The sequence below is a fragment of the Zalophus californianus genome, chromosome 12 (assembly GCF_009762305.2).
Source record: "Zalophus californianus isolate mZalCal1 chromosome 12, mZalCal1.pri.v2, whole genome shotgun sequence".
NCBI classification, from domain to species: Eukaryota; Metazoa; Chordata; class Mammalia; order Carnivora; family Otariidae; genus Zalophus; species Zalophus californianus.
The window spans coordinates 43,295,693-43,309,996 of record NC_045606.1 but is presented as its reverse complement, the minus strand read 5'-3'; the positions used below and the strand labels follow the sequence as shown (position 1 = coordinate 43,309,996).

The following is a 14,304-nucleotide window of genomic DNA, read 5'->3' as shown; positions in this document are numbered from 1 at the left end:
CCTGCTTGTGTTCCCTATCTTGCTGTGTCTCTGTCAAATAAATAATAATAAAATCTTGGAAAAAAAGAAAAAGAGATACTTACCTTTAAAAAAAATAAAATAAAATGGTATTTTTTTTTTTTTTTTTGCTCCTCTTTGTTAAAAAACCGAAGTAATTTGTGGGCTTTGGACGTGAGTACCAAATAAAGGTACAAACTTCCTAAAAAGAAAACTCATGGTTTATAGTACTTTCGTACATTGAGCAAAACAAAAATCTACCCAAATGTTCACCCCATTAGCTATGCTTCAAATTTAAAAGCATTTGACTTAAAGTCTAATGTCCTAGTGTTTCATTCTCAGTTCTCATTTAATAACTGTTGAACCTCGAAGTGACGGTTTTCTCATCTGTAAAATGGGATGGTAAAAGTAATACCTACCTGATGAGATTTTTGTGAAAATTAAGATAATTGTATGGTAAAAATGTTCCTGAGATATACTAGGTACTCAATAATAATGTTCATTTCCATTCTCCTTTCCTAATTCTTTGTAGGTGGTTCAAGAGGAATATGAGCTGACCATTTACTATACTGAGGAATCTTCCTTGGAATCCCCCCAAAAGTTGTAACCCTCAATAAGTACTGCTACTTTAAATATTTTCCTATGCTAAGTCCCAAAAGACTTTTTTCCCAAAATACCACATCTGGGTTAAAAATAATCACAAACTAGAAAAAGATCTAGCCAATAACCAGAGTTTGATGATTGACAGGCTACTCGTGTAAAATGGGTTCTGTCAATACTTTTCTGGTGGAATTACAACTAATGAGTGCTTAAAAAAAGGTTTACCCATGTGGGGAACAAGTAAATTTCTATGGATCAGAAAAACAAGCATTAATAGGTAGCTCTGATTCCATTATTTCCCTGTTCTTCCATTTTGCTCAGAAAAAACAATAAACGTCTAAATTGTGTATCTGTACAATTTCTCTCTACACATACTATCATTTAGAGGCAGAGAAAACAAAATCAACTGGTATTTCTGGGATTCCCATCATTTGAGACTTTTACCAGAAATGTAATGCAAAGAAAGAGAAATGGGGGGAACTTGAGCCCCACCAAATGACTGACAAATAATGCTTCAGTGGGAAAATCTTAGTAACACATTCTCTTAAAAAATTATGCTCTAAGTTGTCTTTAATACATCAAATAAGGGTTTGAGCACACTTATCAGAATATAAAAGCAAATTTAGTAACAATTTTTATCAGCATATTTCTGAAGATGTGTATCATTTTTTTAGCTTCTGGACAAAATAGTCAAGCTAAAGTTTTTACCAAAAATTATTTGAAAATATGATTTTTACATAAAAATAGAAATTGGGAAAGTAGGTTTTGAATGGCACAAGAGTTATCACCTAGGATAGAACTTTAATATTATGTCATAACTTAATGCAATCTAAGGGCAATTAGAAGAATAAATGGGGCACTATAGTAATAAACCAATGACTACTTATAGTAAACCAATTCATTTTTTTCCCTTGGGATTTAAAATTTACACCTAAAATAATAATATTGTCCAATGCTCTCCATGGGTTTAGTGTTTATTTATATAGTCCACAAAGATGATTACAGGGCGCCTGGATGGCTCAGTCGTTGGGTGTCTGCCTTCGGCTCGGGTCGTGATCCCAGGGTCCTGGGATCCAGTCCCGCATCGGGGTCCCTGCTCGGCGGGAGGCCTGCTTCTCCCTCTGCCACTCCCCCCGCTTGTGTTCCTGCTCTCGCTATCTCTCTCTCTGTCAAATAAATAAATGAAATGTTTAAAAAAAAAAAAGATTACAAATAATAATATACAACAGGTAAATTCTAAGTTTTATGTGTGTTTAATAAAAGGGAATTCCTGAACACTTCATGTAAAACTAGAATTAAAAGAATCCTATTGCTCTGAATATGAGAAAAAGTACACCAAAAAGTTTGAGCAATAGGTCTCCAAGTTTTTTTTTTTTAAAGATTTTATTTATTTATTTGAGAGAGAGAGAATGAGAGAGAGAGAAAGCACACGAGGGGGGGGAGGGTCAGAGAGAGAAGCAGACTCCCTGCTGAGCAGGGAGCCCGATGCGGGACTCGATCCAGGGACCCCAGGATCATGACCTGAGCCGAAGGCAGTCGCTTAACCAACTGAGCCACCCAGGTGCCCAACAGGTCTCCAAGTTTTTAAAGAAAATTAAATTCTCAAGAATCTGAAGTAATTTTTGTACAATATTTTGAACTTTTTATGTATTAAAGCAGTTATTTTAAGGGCGCCTGGGTGGCTCAGCTGGTTAAGCATCTGCCTTCGGCTCAGGTCAATGATCCCAGGGTCCTGGGATCAAGTCCTACATCGGGCTCCCTGCTTGGCGGGGAGTCTGCTTCTCCCTCCACCCTTCCCCCCTGCTTGTGTTCTCTCTCTCTCTCCAGTAAATAAATAAAATCTTTAAAAAAAACAAACAAACAAAACAGAACAAAAAGCAGTTCTGGGGCACCTGGGTGGCTCAGTTGGTCAAGCATCTGTCTTTGGCTCAGGTCATGATCCTGGGGTCCTGGGATCCAGCCCCAGATCAGGCTTCCTGCTCAGCAGGGTGTTTGCTTCTCTCTCTCTCTCTCTCTACCTCTACCCCTCCCCACTGCTTATTCTCTCCCTCTCAAGTAAATAAATAAAATCTTAAAAAAAAAGTAGTTGTTTTATTTTGAAATGTATAAAAAGCAATTGATACTTAAGTCAGAAACCCCAAATAGAAGTGGCTATTTATAAATTTTGGCAAAAATTTTCATTACCAAAAATCAGATGACAATTGCCATTTCTTCACAACCACTTAACATCTAATAATCCATTTAACATGAGAGCCTTTTATGAAAAGAAACCAAAAAACTTCCACCTGAAAATTTCTACTGAAATTATCTTCTATCAAATATTAATCCTCAACCAAAGCTCTAGAGTCAAAGTCCTGAAAATGTGAACCATTCTCTGAAAATGCTACACACCCATCCCCAGAAGATTTACTTCAGAAAACCAAAAAGCAATAATATAACATCAGTTAATCCCAAAAGCATCAAGATAAAAGTTTGAAAGTGGCATATAATGATACTCCAAGGGGATTGTTCAGACTGCAATAAATTCAAAAAATGTCATTAATTCTATAGGCCAAGGAAAGTGCCCATATGTAGAAAATGTAGGTTTATCAAATGTCCAATTGTAGAACAGTAGTTCTCAAGGTGTGGTCTGTGGGACACTCTGCTTCACAGGGTCTACAAGCTAAAGGCTATTTTCATACTAATACTAAGGTTGTTTGCCTTTTTCACTCTCTCTCATATGTGTATGATATAGTCTTCCAGAACTATACAACAGGGGATAGGGTCATCAATCTGACAACTTGTATGCTTCTGTATGTCTTAATTTTTGAAATTCCTGAGTTTTAATTTGAAATAGTAAATAACAAAAGCTATAACCTACAGGGTGCCTGGGTGGCTCAGATGGTTAAGCATCTGCCTTAGGCTCAGGTCATAATCCCAGGGTCCTGGGATCCAGTCCCTTAAGAGTCAATAAAAGGCCCCCCGCTCAAAGAAAAAAATCAAATTCCCTGAAAACCTTCAAAATTATTAAAGCTTCTGACATCACTTACAGGATGTCCAACATCATTTCCCTACAAAAGCACTTGACATAACAGCCAAGAAAGTTTGCTGTTTATAAACTAAATATAATTCAATTATGTAATTCTAAAACCACACTTTCAGCTATCTCTACTACAAAGCCGTATTTGAAAACCTAAAGTAAAAGTAGAGAAAAATAAAACTTCAAATATCATCAAATACATCTGTATTAACTAACAGATAATTGATACCTTGATGCCAAAGTATCTACCTAAAATAACTAGGAAGATTAAGATACAAACAATGGCCGTAAAGCAACAAGAATTACCATTAGTCATCTTTTTTACAAAATCAAGCGCATATGAACAGGAAATTTAGAAATGTAAGATAAAATAATAATCCCGATTAATTTTTATTAAAATTTGTCATCTCATTTGAGTAACAAATAGAAGTAGAATCATCAAAAATTACTGGTGTTGGGGAAAAACAGTTACCAAGATTTCAGGTAGAACATTACTGAGTTAAAATTAACTTTCTATCGTTCTTCTGCATTTCTGCATAGGGTAGAACAAAAGGAAAATTAACACAAATTAACACAAGAGTTAATTTAGCGACTGTAAGAAGAAAGTTCTTGACAACTTTACTGAGGCGCTCTGGAATCACATTCCTTTGGGACTTAACCTAAATATATGAAGTCCCATTATTTACTAAAGTCTCTCCTGGTAGAAAAAAACCTAAAAGCATATGTGGCCTTCCGATGCATCATAAAGGAGAGTCTACAACCTCCTAAGCAGTATTTTATGTATTACAGATTATTAACAAATGGATAATGTATACATTTTACCTGGCAAATTCCTAAACATCTGCAGGTATTCCCCACACCAACACATAAAATCTAACTCTGTCTTTATCATTAGCCAGCTTACTTTTATGAATGTCAGGCTAATAAAAATGAAGAAAGTAATGCTGCCAAAGGTAAACTTATTCAGTAGATATCGACTACTAAATGCTATAAAATAAACTGGATACAAGCCTACATCAAATATGAACAACTGATTTTTCCATATTTCTATTTCCCTAAATTGGCACTGGGAATATGGAACTGTTTGTGCTACAGCATATAAATACTATATTATATTCCAAATGACAATTTCCCGTTACCTAAAGATAAGAATTTAGATAGATAGCACTGGAGGCAGGCAACATTCTTCATATGCAAGTAGATAACCTAGAAGTTAACCAATGTTTATAATATATATATTTATTATAACCTGCTGTTTCATCACTACTGACATATAAGCCCCTCAGAGCCTGTTACTTTATATTTTGGCAAGAAAAAAATCACCAAGTTTTTAAATGAAACTTACTTAAAATAGGTAATCAATGCTATGTAAAACTTGTAAGTAGAAGAAATTTAAAAGAATACAGCATAGAAGGAAAATCCTTCTACCAGTTTAACCTTTTTCAATGATATGAAAAAACAAAAAATAAGTGCTTGCTAAAGAACTGAATTTTTGTGACAACAAATGCATTAACAGAAATGACAGACTTAATTATTATAGTTCTACATGTTGATGTAACAGGTACATCTACATGTATGACGACAACTCAATCTTGCTTTTGAAGAAAAACATATACATAAACACACAGACAAAGAGACACAAATGTGTTTGACTGAAGAATCTTGAATGTTGCATCTTGGGCCCAAAGGATAAACCTAACTTTCGGTAGTAGAACTTCAAGTGGAAGAACTGAGTCATTACTGTAGTTTTAGGAAAGAAATGTTTGTCTTATGATAGGAGTGTTTGATTTTTCTTTTTCATTTCTTTGTAGAGAGAACTTATTCACTAAATATATGTAAACATATAGTTCTTATTTACTCCCATACATCTAAAGCAAAGACTTGGTGACTATTCAGATGATGAGTGCTACAACTGGTAAAGGAATTAACCTTAAAATCAATCTCTAAAAGTCTGAGGCAATCATTAAGCTGTTTGTTGTCCTGCTCTAAAGTAGTCTAGAAGTCTAAATTTTCATGTGGATATGGACATAGCTAAGTTGAAATAAAGGTGACCTTTGTTTTCATACTCCACTCAGCACCATTCAGCAGTCTATGAAGAATGGGGTGAGAGGATAGAAAGGGGAAAGGAAAACTACCATATTCCTAGTCTATGGATATAAAAATATTTCTCTAACTACAAAGACTGTGAGCTCCTTGAGGACGGTGATTATGAGCTCCTTGAGGACGGTGACAAATAGTAGATACTCAATAAAGGCTGGTTGACCAAATGAATAAATGTTACAGTTAGGGCGCTCATTCACTCCCACAGCTGTCTATAAACAGGATTTCAAGGAAGCTACTTAATATAATGAGTAGAATGGTTTAGAGAAGAATTCCCTTTTCCCCAGACAGACAGATATCATAAAAATTGGGTTGATCTACCTCATTACTCTTGCTTTGAGATAGTGTCAGGCTATCATTGGTCAGTTCCTCATCATCAGCACTGTTTCTGCTAAGAACTTTACTCTTCTTCTTCTTGCAACCCCCTTCACTGGCAGGGCTGCTATGATCTTCATCATTGCCTTCATCATTCTCATCCTCATCACTCCCACTTCCCTCATCTTCATCATCCTCATTGTCTCCATCACTTCCTTCTTTCTGAGATGCAGATCTCCCCTTTCTCTTTACTACAGTAGGTCGCCAATCATTGTCATCCTCACTGTCATAGTCATCCATATCATTCAGCTCTTCCATGGATACAAAATCCAAAAGTGGTCGATTTCGACGAAGGTTCCACTTTTTTGGCTCACTGACTTGTTCCTCTGTAGTGGTTGTCGTAGTGGGGACTGAAGGAGATGTGTTAACAGCAGGAGGACTTGTGGCTGGTGTGGTGGAAGCAGCAGAAGCAGCCACAGCATCAGATACTGTTGCTTTTTCTTTATCCTCTCTCTCCTTCTCTTTCTCCTTTTCTTTCTCCTTCTCTTTTTCCTTTTCTTTCTCTTTCTCCTTTTTCTTTCTAGGTCTTTCTCCATTCTCTTCTTCCTCCTTCTTTTCCATTTTAATTAACTGTTTTTCTGATGACAGTATTTCTTCCTCTGCAGAATTTTTAAGTTGTTCTTCTTTTACTTTAATATCTTCATTCAGTTCTTCTTCTAAAATATTTTCTTCAGAATCACTACAGGAACCTTCTCCACTGTCCTTTGAAGGATCTTCACTTCCATTACCACTCCCTTCAGAATCTGTTGAAAATATGAGAAAAAAAAACCACACATATGTATATACATACACACACACACACACAACGCTGACACAAATGAAACCACCAAAATTTGTGAGTAACTTGCAAAACAATATAAACAAATTTAAGTCAAAGAATGGTAGACATTCCCAACCTGATTAAATAATAAATCAATGAAGTTGGTATAATGGTTCTAATTCAATATAGCACTAATGAAGATGACTATATGTAACTCTAAATTAAAATATGCTTCAAAAAGAGGAGCACTATCTTGTGTCAAATGGCTCATGCTATATTTGGTACCCTAGAAACAATTTTTTTTCCCTAAAAGTAAAGGTGCTTCTTTTTAAATTGGGCACTTGATTTTAACTTAATGATATAATACAGACCAAATTCTTCTTCTCTTCCATCTTCATTTCATAAACTGTATGAACTTACAAGCATTGAGTTACATTCAGAACAAGAAAAACCTGGCCCAAAAACTTGGTCTCATTTATTTTACTCTTTACCCAGCAACAATGAACACAGGTTATTTATGATAGTCAACATCCCTAACATACTAATCAATTTTAGGAGTATCAAGTTCACAGGTGAAGGAGACAGTAGCAGTGGCATAGTAAATGGAAGTTGCAAGAGCAGTTATCAATTTTCCTGCTATCAGGATACTGTTCATATCAATTAGAGCCACCTAAACTTTCAAAAATTCTAGGCAGTAACTACGACAGCCCCCCCAGAATGAAAGAAATTAATTTTTTAAAAAACGAATCCATCTTGGAAATGAACAACCACGGTAGTCGCTAAAAAGATAGGCTTAGACTATTAAAAAGTTCATGCAGAACTACAAGCTTTCTAGCAAGTTTCTTCCATTCCTGCCTAGGGCAGCGCAGGCAATCTTGGCCCAAGACTACTCAGTAACCTTCTGATCCTCTTTACACCTAATCAAACAAATAAAAATCTAAAATCTGAAATAACAAGGAGAAGAAAAAAAGGAAGGGGAGCTTAAAGAAGTAAGAAACAACTAGTCATAGGTCATGGCCAACAACTATAGTAAAACCTGTAGGGTGATACATTCTTTGAGCCTATAACTAAGAAAAGGATAATAATAAAATGGTGAAAAAAGTCTATGTTTCCACACCATTTTAATTTCTGTTAACTCAACCAGCCTTAGCTACTATAATTAAATGGATATTAAAGTAAAGAAAGTTAAAAAAAAAAGTAAAGAAAGTTGCAATTAGTATCTGGTATCTAAAATATCCTAAAAATCCTTTACAAATGGTTAAAAAACAAAAACAAAAAAATCCTGCACGGCGCCTGGGTGGCTCAGTTGGTTAAGCGACTGCCTTCGGCTCAGGTCATGATCCTGGAGTCCCAGGACTGAGTCCCGCATCGGGCTCCCTGCTCAGCAGGGAGTCTGCTTCTCCCTCTGACCCTCCCCCCTCTCATGTGCTCTCTCTCTCTAATAAATAAAATCTTAAAAAAAAAAATCCTGCAAGTTAAATTGATTAAAAATACAGACTAACATACAATAAATATTGATTGGCCCTACAAAATAATTGTCAATCTCAAGATTACCACGCAGGAACCCACAGCTTATTCAAAACTGTTGTGAAAAAGCACTCTCATCCTAAACAATCTTAGGTAGGATACAAGAACAATATCATGTAGGTCAACAATACCTTATTTGAAACTTATGGAGCCAGGTATCTTTCAGAATTTTGATTTTTTTTTCAGATTTTAGAAGGGAAGCATGGTGTATACACAATATATGACACTTAAAACTCTCCAGTGAGATCTATGGCACTATCCTATAATCAAACACATCTCTGCAGGGAAAAGTATAAATATTTACAAATATTTAAGGAAACACTACAAATAAACTATCATTTCCAGTTAGGTTTTACCAAAAACAAGTTTGTACCAAACTTAGGAAACACCTTTGGATTTGTAAGCTTCTTGAATTTCAGAGAGTGAATCCAGTATCATCCACAACTAGGTAACTTCTTTTCACTCCAACAGTTATACAAACCATTAAGAAAATTATGATTTTTTTAATACCACTCATAATTAAACCCAACCTACCAAGAAAAACTACTTCTGGTAAAAAACCAAATAATAATCATAACAATTTCTAGATATTTTTAGATAAGAATCTAATAAATAATAAGCAGAGTTGACCAAACACTTCTAAGGCAAAAAGAGTCTGTGCATACTAACTACAGAAGACTGGAACATCTTGCAAACAATGGCATAATTAAGAGAGATATTTTTTAAAGTACCTAAAAAGGGGTGCCTGGGTGGCTCAGTTGGTTAAGCATCTGCCTTAAGCTCAGGTCATGATCCCAGGGTCCTGGGATCGAGCCCCACATCGGGCTCCCTGCTCAGCAGGGTGTGTTTCTCCCTCTGCCTCTCACCCTTCTCGTGCTCCCCCCCTCAAATAATAAAATCTTAAAAAAATAAAATAAAGTACCTAAAAATTATTTCTAATAATTTTTACCAATAAAAATAACAGTAGATATAAAAGTTAGAATAACTGGGGCACAAATGTGGGGACCTAATCAAAACTGAGACCAATCCAACTTCGCTATTACTTGGTAAATTTTGCTAAATGTTAAGAATTGTTATGATTTTGTCTTGGTTGTTGTTGCCAATGCCAATCATTTTTTAAAAGTATAGGGGTGGGGGACACCTGGGTGCCTCAGTCAGTTAAGTGACTCGTGATTTAGGCTCAGGTCATGATCTCATGGGTCAGGGGATCAAGCCCCACGTGGGGCTCTGCACTCAGTGGGGAATCTGCTTGAGATTCTCTCTCCCACTCCCTCTCCCTCTGCCTCTGCCCCTCCCCTGACCCACACATGAGCACACTCTCTCCCTCAAAAAAATAAATAAATCTTAAAAAAAAAAAAAAGTATGGAGAAACTGATACTCTTTGATTGTTTTTGTTTTGTAATCATATCTGGATAGAAAGCAATCTGAAAAGAAAAAAAATATTTAAATGCTTTACATCTGTTAACATATTAGATGAATCTGAAATTTTTCCACAAATCCAAATCCTAGTAGCTTACCCAACCCTTCATTCTCCAAATATAATACATTATCCATACTCCAACTGCAGGCATCACGAATATATCAAATTTTATCTTTGATTTCTGAAAAATAACTTCATCTGATTAGTCATCACTTCTTTTTGATACATATGCACTTGAGGGATGGAGATAAACAATATTTAGTTACAAGCATAGCTTGAGAAAAATGACAATGAAAAAAATCAGTCTTTGGCTGTCTATAATTCCATTTTTGTAGGCTACAAAGAAAAATGTCTTATTATTACAAATTCAAACTGACTCTGTGTCATGTTCCAAATCCATCACTCTTACATCTTTTTTTTTTTTTTAAAGGTAATAGACTAGAGAAATAAGTCAGATGCTTCTTAGCATTAGAAGAGAAGTAAATCTGGGGCTACTGGGTGGCTCAGTTGGTTAAGCATCTACCTTCGGCTCAGGTCTTGATCTTGGTCGGGGTCCTCGGATCCAGCCCCGCATCACGCTCCCTGCTCAGTGAGGAGTCTCCTTCTCCCTCTCCCCTCTGCCCCTTCCCCCTGCTCCTGCTCACGTGCTATCGATCTCTAATAATTACCTTTTTTAAAAAAGGTAATTCTAACTCTACAATAAAATTTTTTCTTTAGGAAAAAAATTAAAATTGAAATCCCTCCTTCCTATTCAGTTAAATAAAAGGTACCTTTCTCAAATATACAATATATCAAAATCTCTCCAAGCAATAGCTATTTCAACTAACAGAAGTTAGGGAATTTTTTACAGACACAGAATTAAAAAACAGCCTTCAAGAATTCCTTCACAATATTCAATGCTTAAGTTTTCCCCATGATAAATATTGAACAATAAAATAGTATTTAATTCAGTTTTATTTTAGCTTTGCAATATAAAGAATCACCTTTGTCTATCAACCTTAATTAACTATTCCATTCATTGATCTAGTGCAACAGTAATTAGTATTTATAAATATACACAATACCTAACAGATTACCAGTCTACTGGTTATTCAGTTATCACCTTGGGGCCATTTTTTACTAATCCTGTATTTTCTCTTTTTTAAAAAGCCAGTCAGTCAACACAACTCATCCTCTACTCATCATCTCTAGTTCCAGCTGTGTCATTTAACATTTTCTGAATAAATCCAGACCAGTGGTTCTCAAGTAAGAACAATTTTGAGTTCTGTCCCAAAGAGAACATTGGCAATGTTTAGACAATGAATGATTGCCATGAAAGTGGGGGTGGGGGCAAGAAGGGAAAATGATACTGGCAGTTAGTAAGTAGAAAACAGATGCTGCTAAACATTCTACAGTAAACAGGACAGGCCATCATTACAAAGAATTATACAACACCAAATGCCAATAGTGCCGGGATTGAGAAACCCTGGTCTAGTAATTAAGGCCTTAATTTGACCTCATTATACTTGCCCAGATGCATCTCTTTTATTCTCTTACTCAATCCTGATTCCCAAATACAAGTATTTTCCAGTGTCCACACTTCTAACACTTAATACATTGTTTCCCTCACCTAGATTGCTTCTCTTTCAGTTCCTATGTTCAACTGTTAATCTCCTCAATGAATTGTTCTAGATAAATCCAATCTAAAGTAGTCCTATCTCCTTGACTTGAACTATACAAAATAATCAATCATGCTTTGTATTATCTGTTATTTTACTTATTTAGTTATTCTGATAGTATCACATTTCTTTGTGAATTCACCATAATATCCAGCCAAGTGCTCTTGAACAAAACTACAGATCATCAATGACCATTATCTTGATCCACTTAGCCAAAATTAGATTAAGTAAAAAAATACTACCAAAGCAAAGTCTCAGCCTGACTCTTCCAGCTAATTTTCTGGCGTTCTGGCCTAATTAAACTTACTATGGATCAAGATCTAAAGTTAATCACCTTACTTTGGCCAGCAGGTTAGAAGGGACACAGCACTGCTATTCTGTCTCATTTAATAAAAGTCATATATGCACTCATCTTCAAAACCCTTCCACTTATATATCAGATAACTAAATGCAATCTATCCTAATCCCAATTCCAGGACCAAGTCTCAAATATAACCACTTAAACTAGGTCGAATGATGAAACCGCCAATAATCAAAAATTGGTAATTTCATATGGTTCAATTTAACATCTCCACATATGGTTCTTCTGGTGACTATCACCATAATTCTAATATGGTTGTACTCTGTCCTCAATCAAAAATGAGAAATCTAGGGGCACCTGGGTGGCTCAGTTGGTTAAGAGTCTGCCTTCCACTCAGGTCATGATCCCAGAGTCCTGAGACTGGGCCCCACACTGGGGTCCCCGCTCAGCGGGGAGCCTGCTTCTCCCTTTCCCCCTACCCCTCTCACATGAATAAATAAAAATCTTTAAAAAAATGAGAAATCTAACTCTAATTTCACATTAAAGATAAAAGATCTATTTTCAAAAATGTTTGTACTTTTCTAAAGTCAGAGGCTTTTAGTTATTAACCATCAAAAATCAATCACTTGACAATCTTACTGGCAGGTCATTTTTTGAGCAATATTTATCTTTTTCTATTTTATTATCTGAGAAACACATGAATAAAATTATGTTTATCTGCAAAGGTGTTGAATATAATCTTTCAAAAGTCTACATTCTTAAAGCCGAACAGAAGTAGAAGTTTTGTAGTCGGAATTTCTGATTTCAAAATGAAGAAACTGATGCACAGAATCTTGTCAACAAAAATTAAGTCCAACCAATCTAAGAGAGTCAGTAGTTCATTCAGTAAGTCATTTCTAGACATTGTTTTGAAAGAAGCTTTGATCAGACAGATGATTAGCTACTATTTCTCCACCTCCAGTGTAATCTAGTCACATGTAGGGTTGGGATTCTACAACTCTAACATGACTGAAAACAGTGATAAGTCTAATGTTTTATTTAAGAGTCCAACTACCTCAGGCAAAGAAAGGATTCAAACAGGGAACACTGGTAATCTACAGTAAGCCACCATGTTAGCTATGAAGGACACCAATGCACATTAACCAAGAATGGAAAAGAGGATTCAATTTCTATTATTAACTATTTTAAACAAAATCATTTACTACTATAATCTTCCTTCCAGTAACATAAGAACTACACAGCGCCCAAGGAAGTAAATTACAAATAGAGCAGACTAACTATGATGACAGGAGGGAACAGAAAGTATATATTTTTTAGTGCTTTGAAGACATTTTTTAAAAAATTATCAGCCTATCAGTGAGGTCATATGATACATGTCTTTCTCTGATTGACTTACTTCGCTCAGCATAACACCCTCTATGATATGAGGAATTCTTAATCTCAGGAAACAAACTGAGGGTTGCTGGGGGGGGGTGGAAGGGATCGGGTGGCGGGGTGATAGACATTGGGGAGGGTATGTGCTATGGTGAGCACTGTGAATTGTGTAGGACTGGTTGAATCAGAGATCTGTACCTCTGAAACAAATAATGCAATATATGTTAAGAAAAAAAAAAAAGAAGATAGCAGGAGGGGAAGAATGAAGGGGGGAAAATCGGAGGGGGAGATGAACCATGAGAGACGATGGACTCTGAAAAACACACTGAGGGTTCTAGAGGGGAGGGGGGGAGGGGGATGGGTTAGCCTCGTGATGGGTATTAAAGAGGGCACGCTCTGCATGGAGCACTGGGTGCTATACACAAACAATCACGGAACACTACATCAAAAACTAATGATGTAATGTATGGTGATTAACATAACGATAAAAAAATTTTTAAAAATTTCAAACATAAAAAAATTATCAGCCTAACAAAACTCATCCTCCCACTTTTCATACATAATTGATAATTCCCATCAACTCTGATTAAGATTTAACAAGGTCAGGAATCTCCACTTAGCTTGATACCAAAAATTATCTTGAAAAAGCAGTTTGTAACATTAAATTGTTTTAACCTTTGTAAAGAGAAGTGATACCTGTGAATGACTATAACTCAGTAAACAAAAAGAAAAAAAATCTACAAAGTCAGGATTTGTTGTCACAGAAACAATTATGGAATACTTAAAGATTAAGCTTCGGAGTTTTTTCATAATGGTATTCAAATGAGTCGTAACTTCTGAAACCCAACAACTATTTTAACAGTTAACAATCTGGACCAAAACTACATTCTAACCAAAAATATTATCTACAAAGATTCTCACCAAGAGTACTTAAAAAGTTCTGGCTCCTTTCCCTTCCCTTGCTTTCCTCCTTTGGAAGGACCAAACATCAGTAAGTTGACTAATAAAAGGGAGAGAAACTGGCTGAGAAGCAAAGGTTAAAAGACAATCAAGATAAACTTAACTTTTTGATTGTTGGGAGTGACCTCAATTAGTCACAAAATCCAAGTAGTTTCAGTTTAAGATTACATCTATTTACTTTTAGGATCTCTGCAGCAAAAAGACTTAAATTTT

General features: G+C 35.7%; 1 protein-coding gene across 19 annotated transcripts in view; it reads right to left on the bottom strand.

Annotated features, from left to right (window-relative positions):
- The window catches only part of PHF14 (PHD finger protein 14), a 225,257-nt gene that overhangs the window by 208,738 nt on the left and 2,215 nt on the right, over nt 1-14,304 (bottom strand). For all 19 annotated transcript variants that reach the window (XR_003516388.2, XR_003516385.2, XR_003516386.2 and 16 more), the window contains exon 3: nt 6,038-6,834. Coding sequence is in view for 13 of the 19 variants with exons in the window: in XM_027573355.2 (XP_027429156.1) it covers nt 6,038-6,834 (797 nt within the window). In the remaining 6 variants the exon portion in view is untranslated. The remainder of the gene's footprint in view (nt 1-6,037; nt 6,835-14,304) is intronic.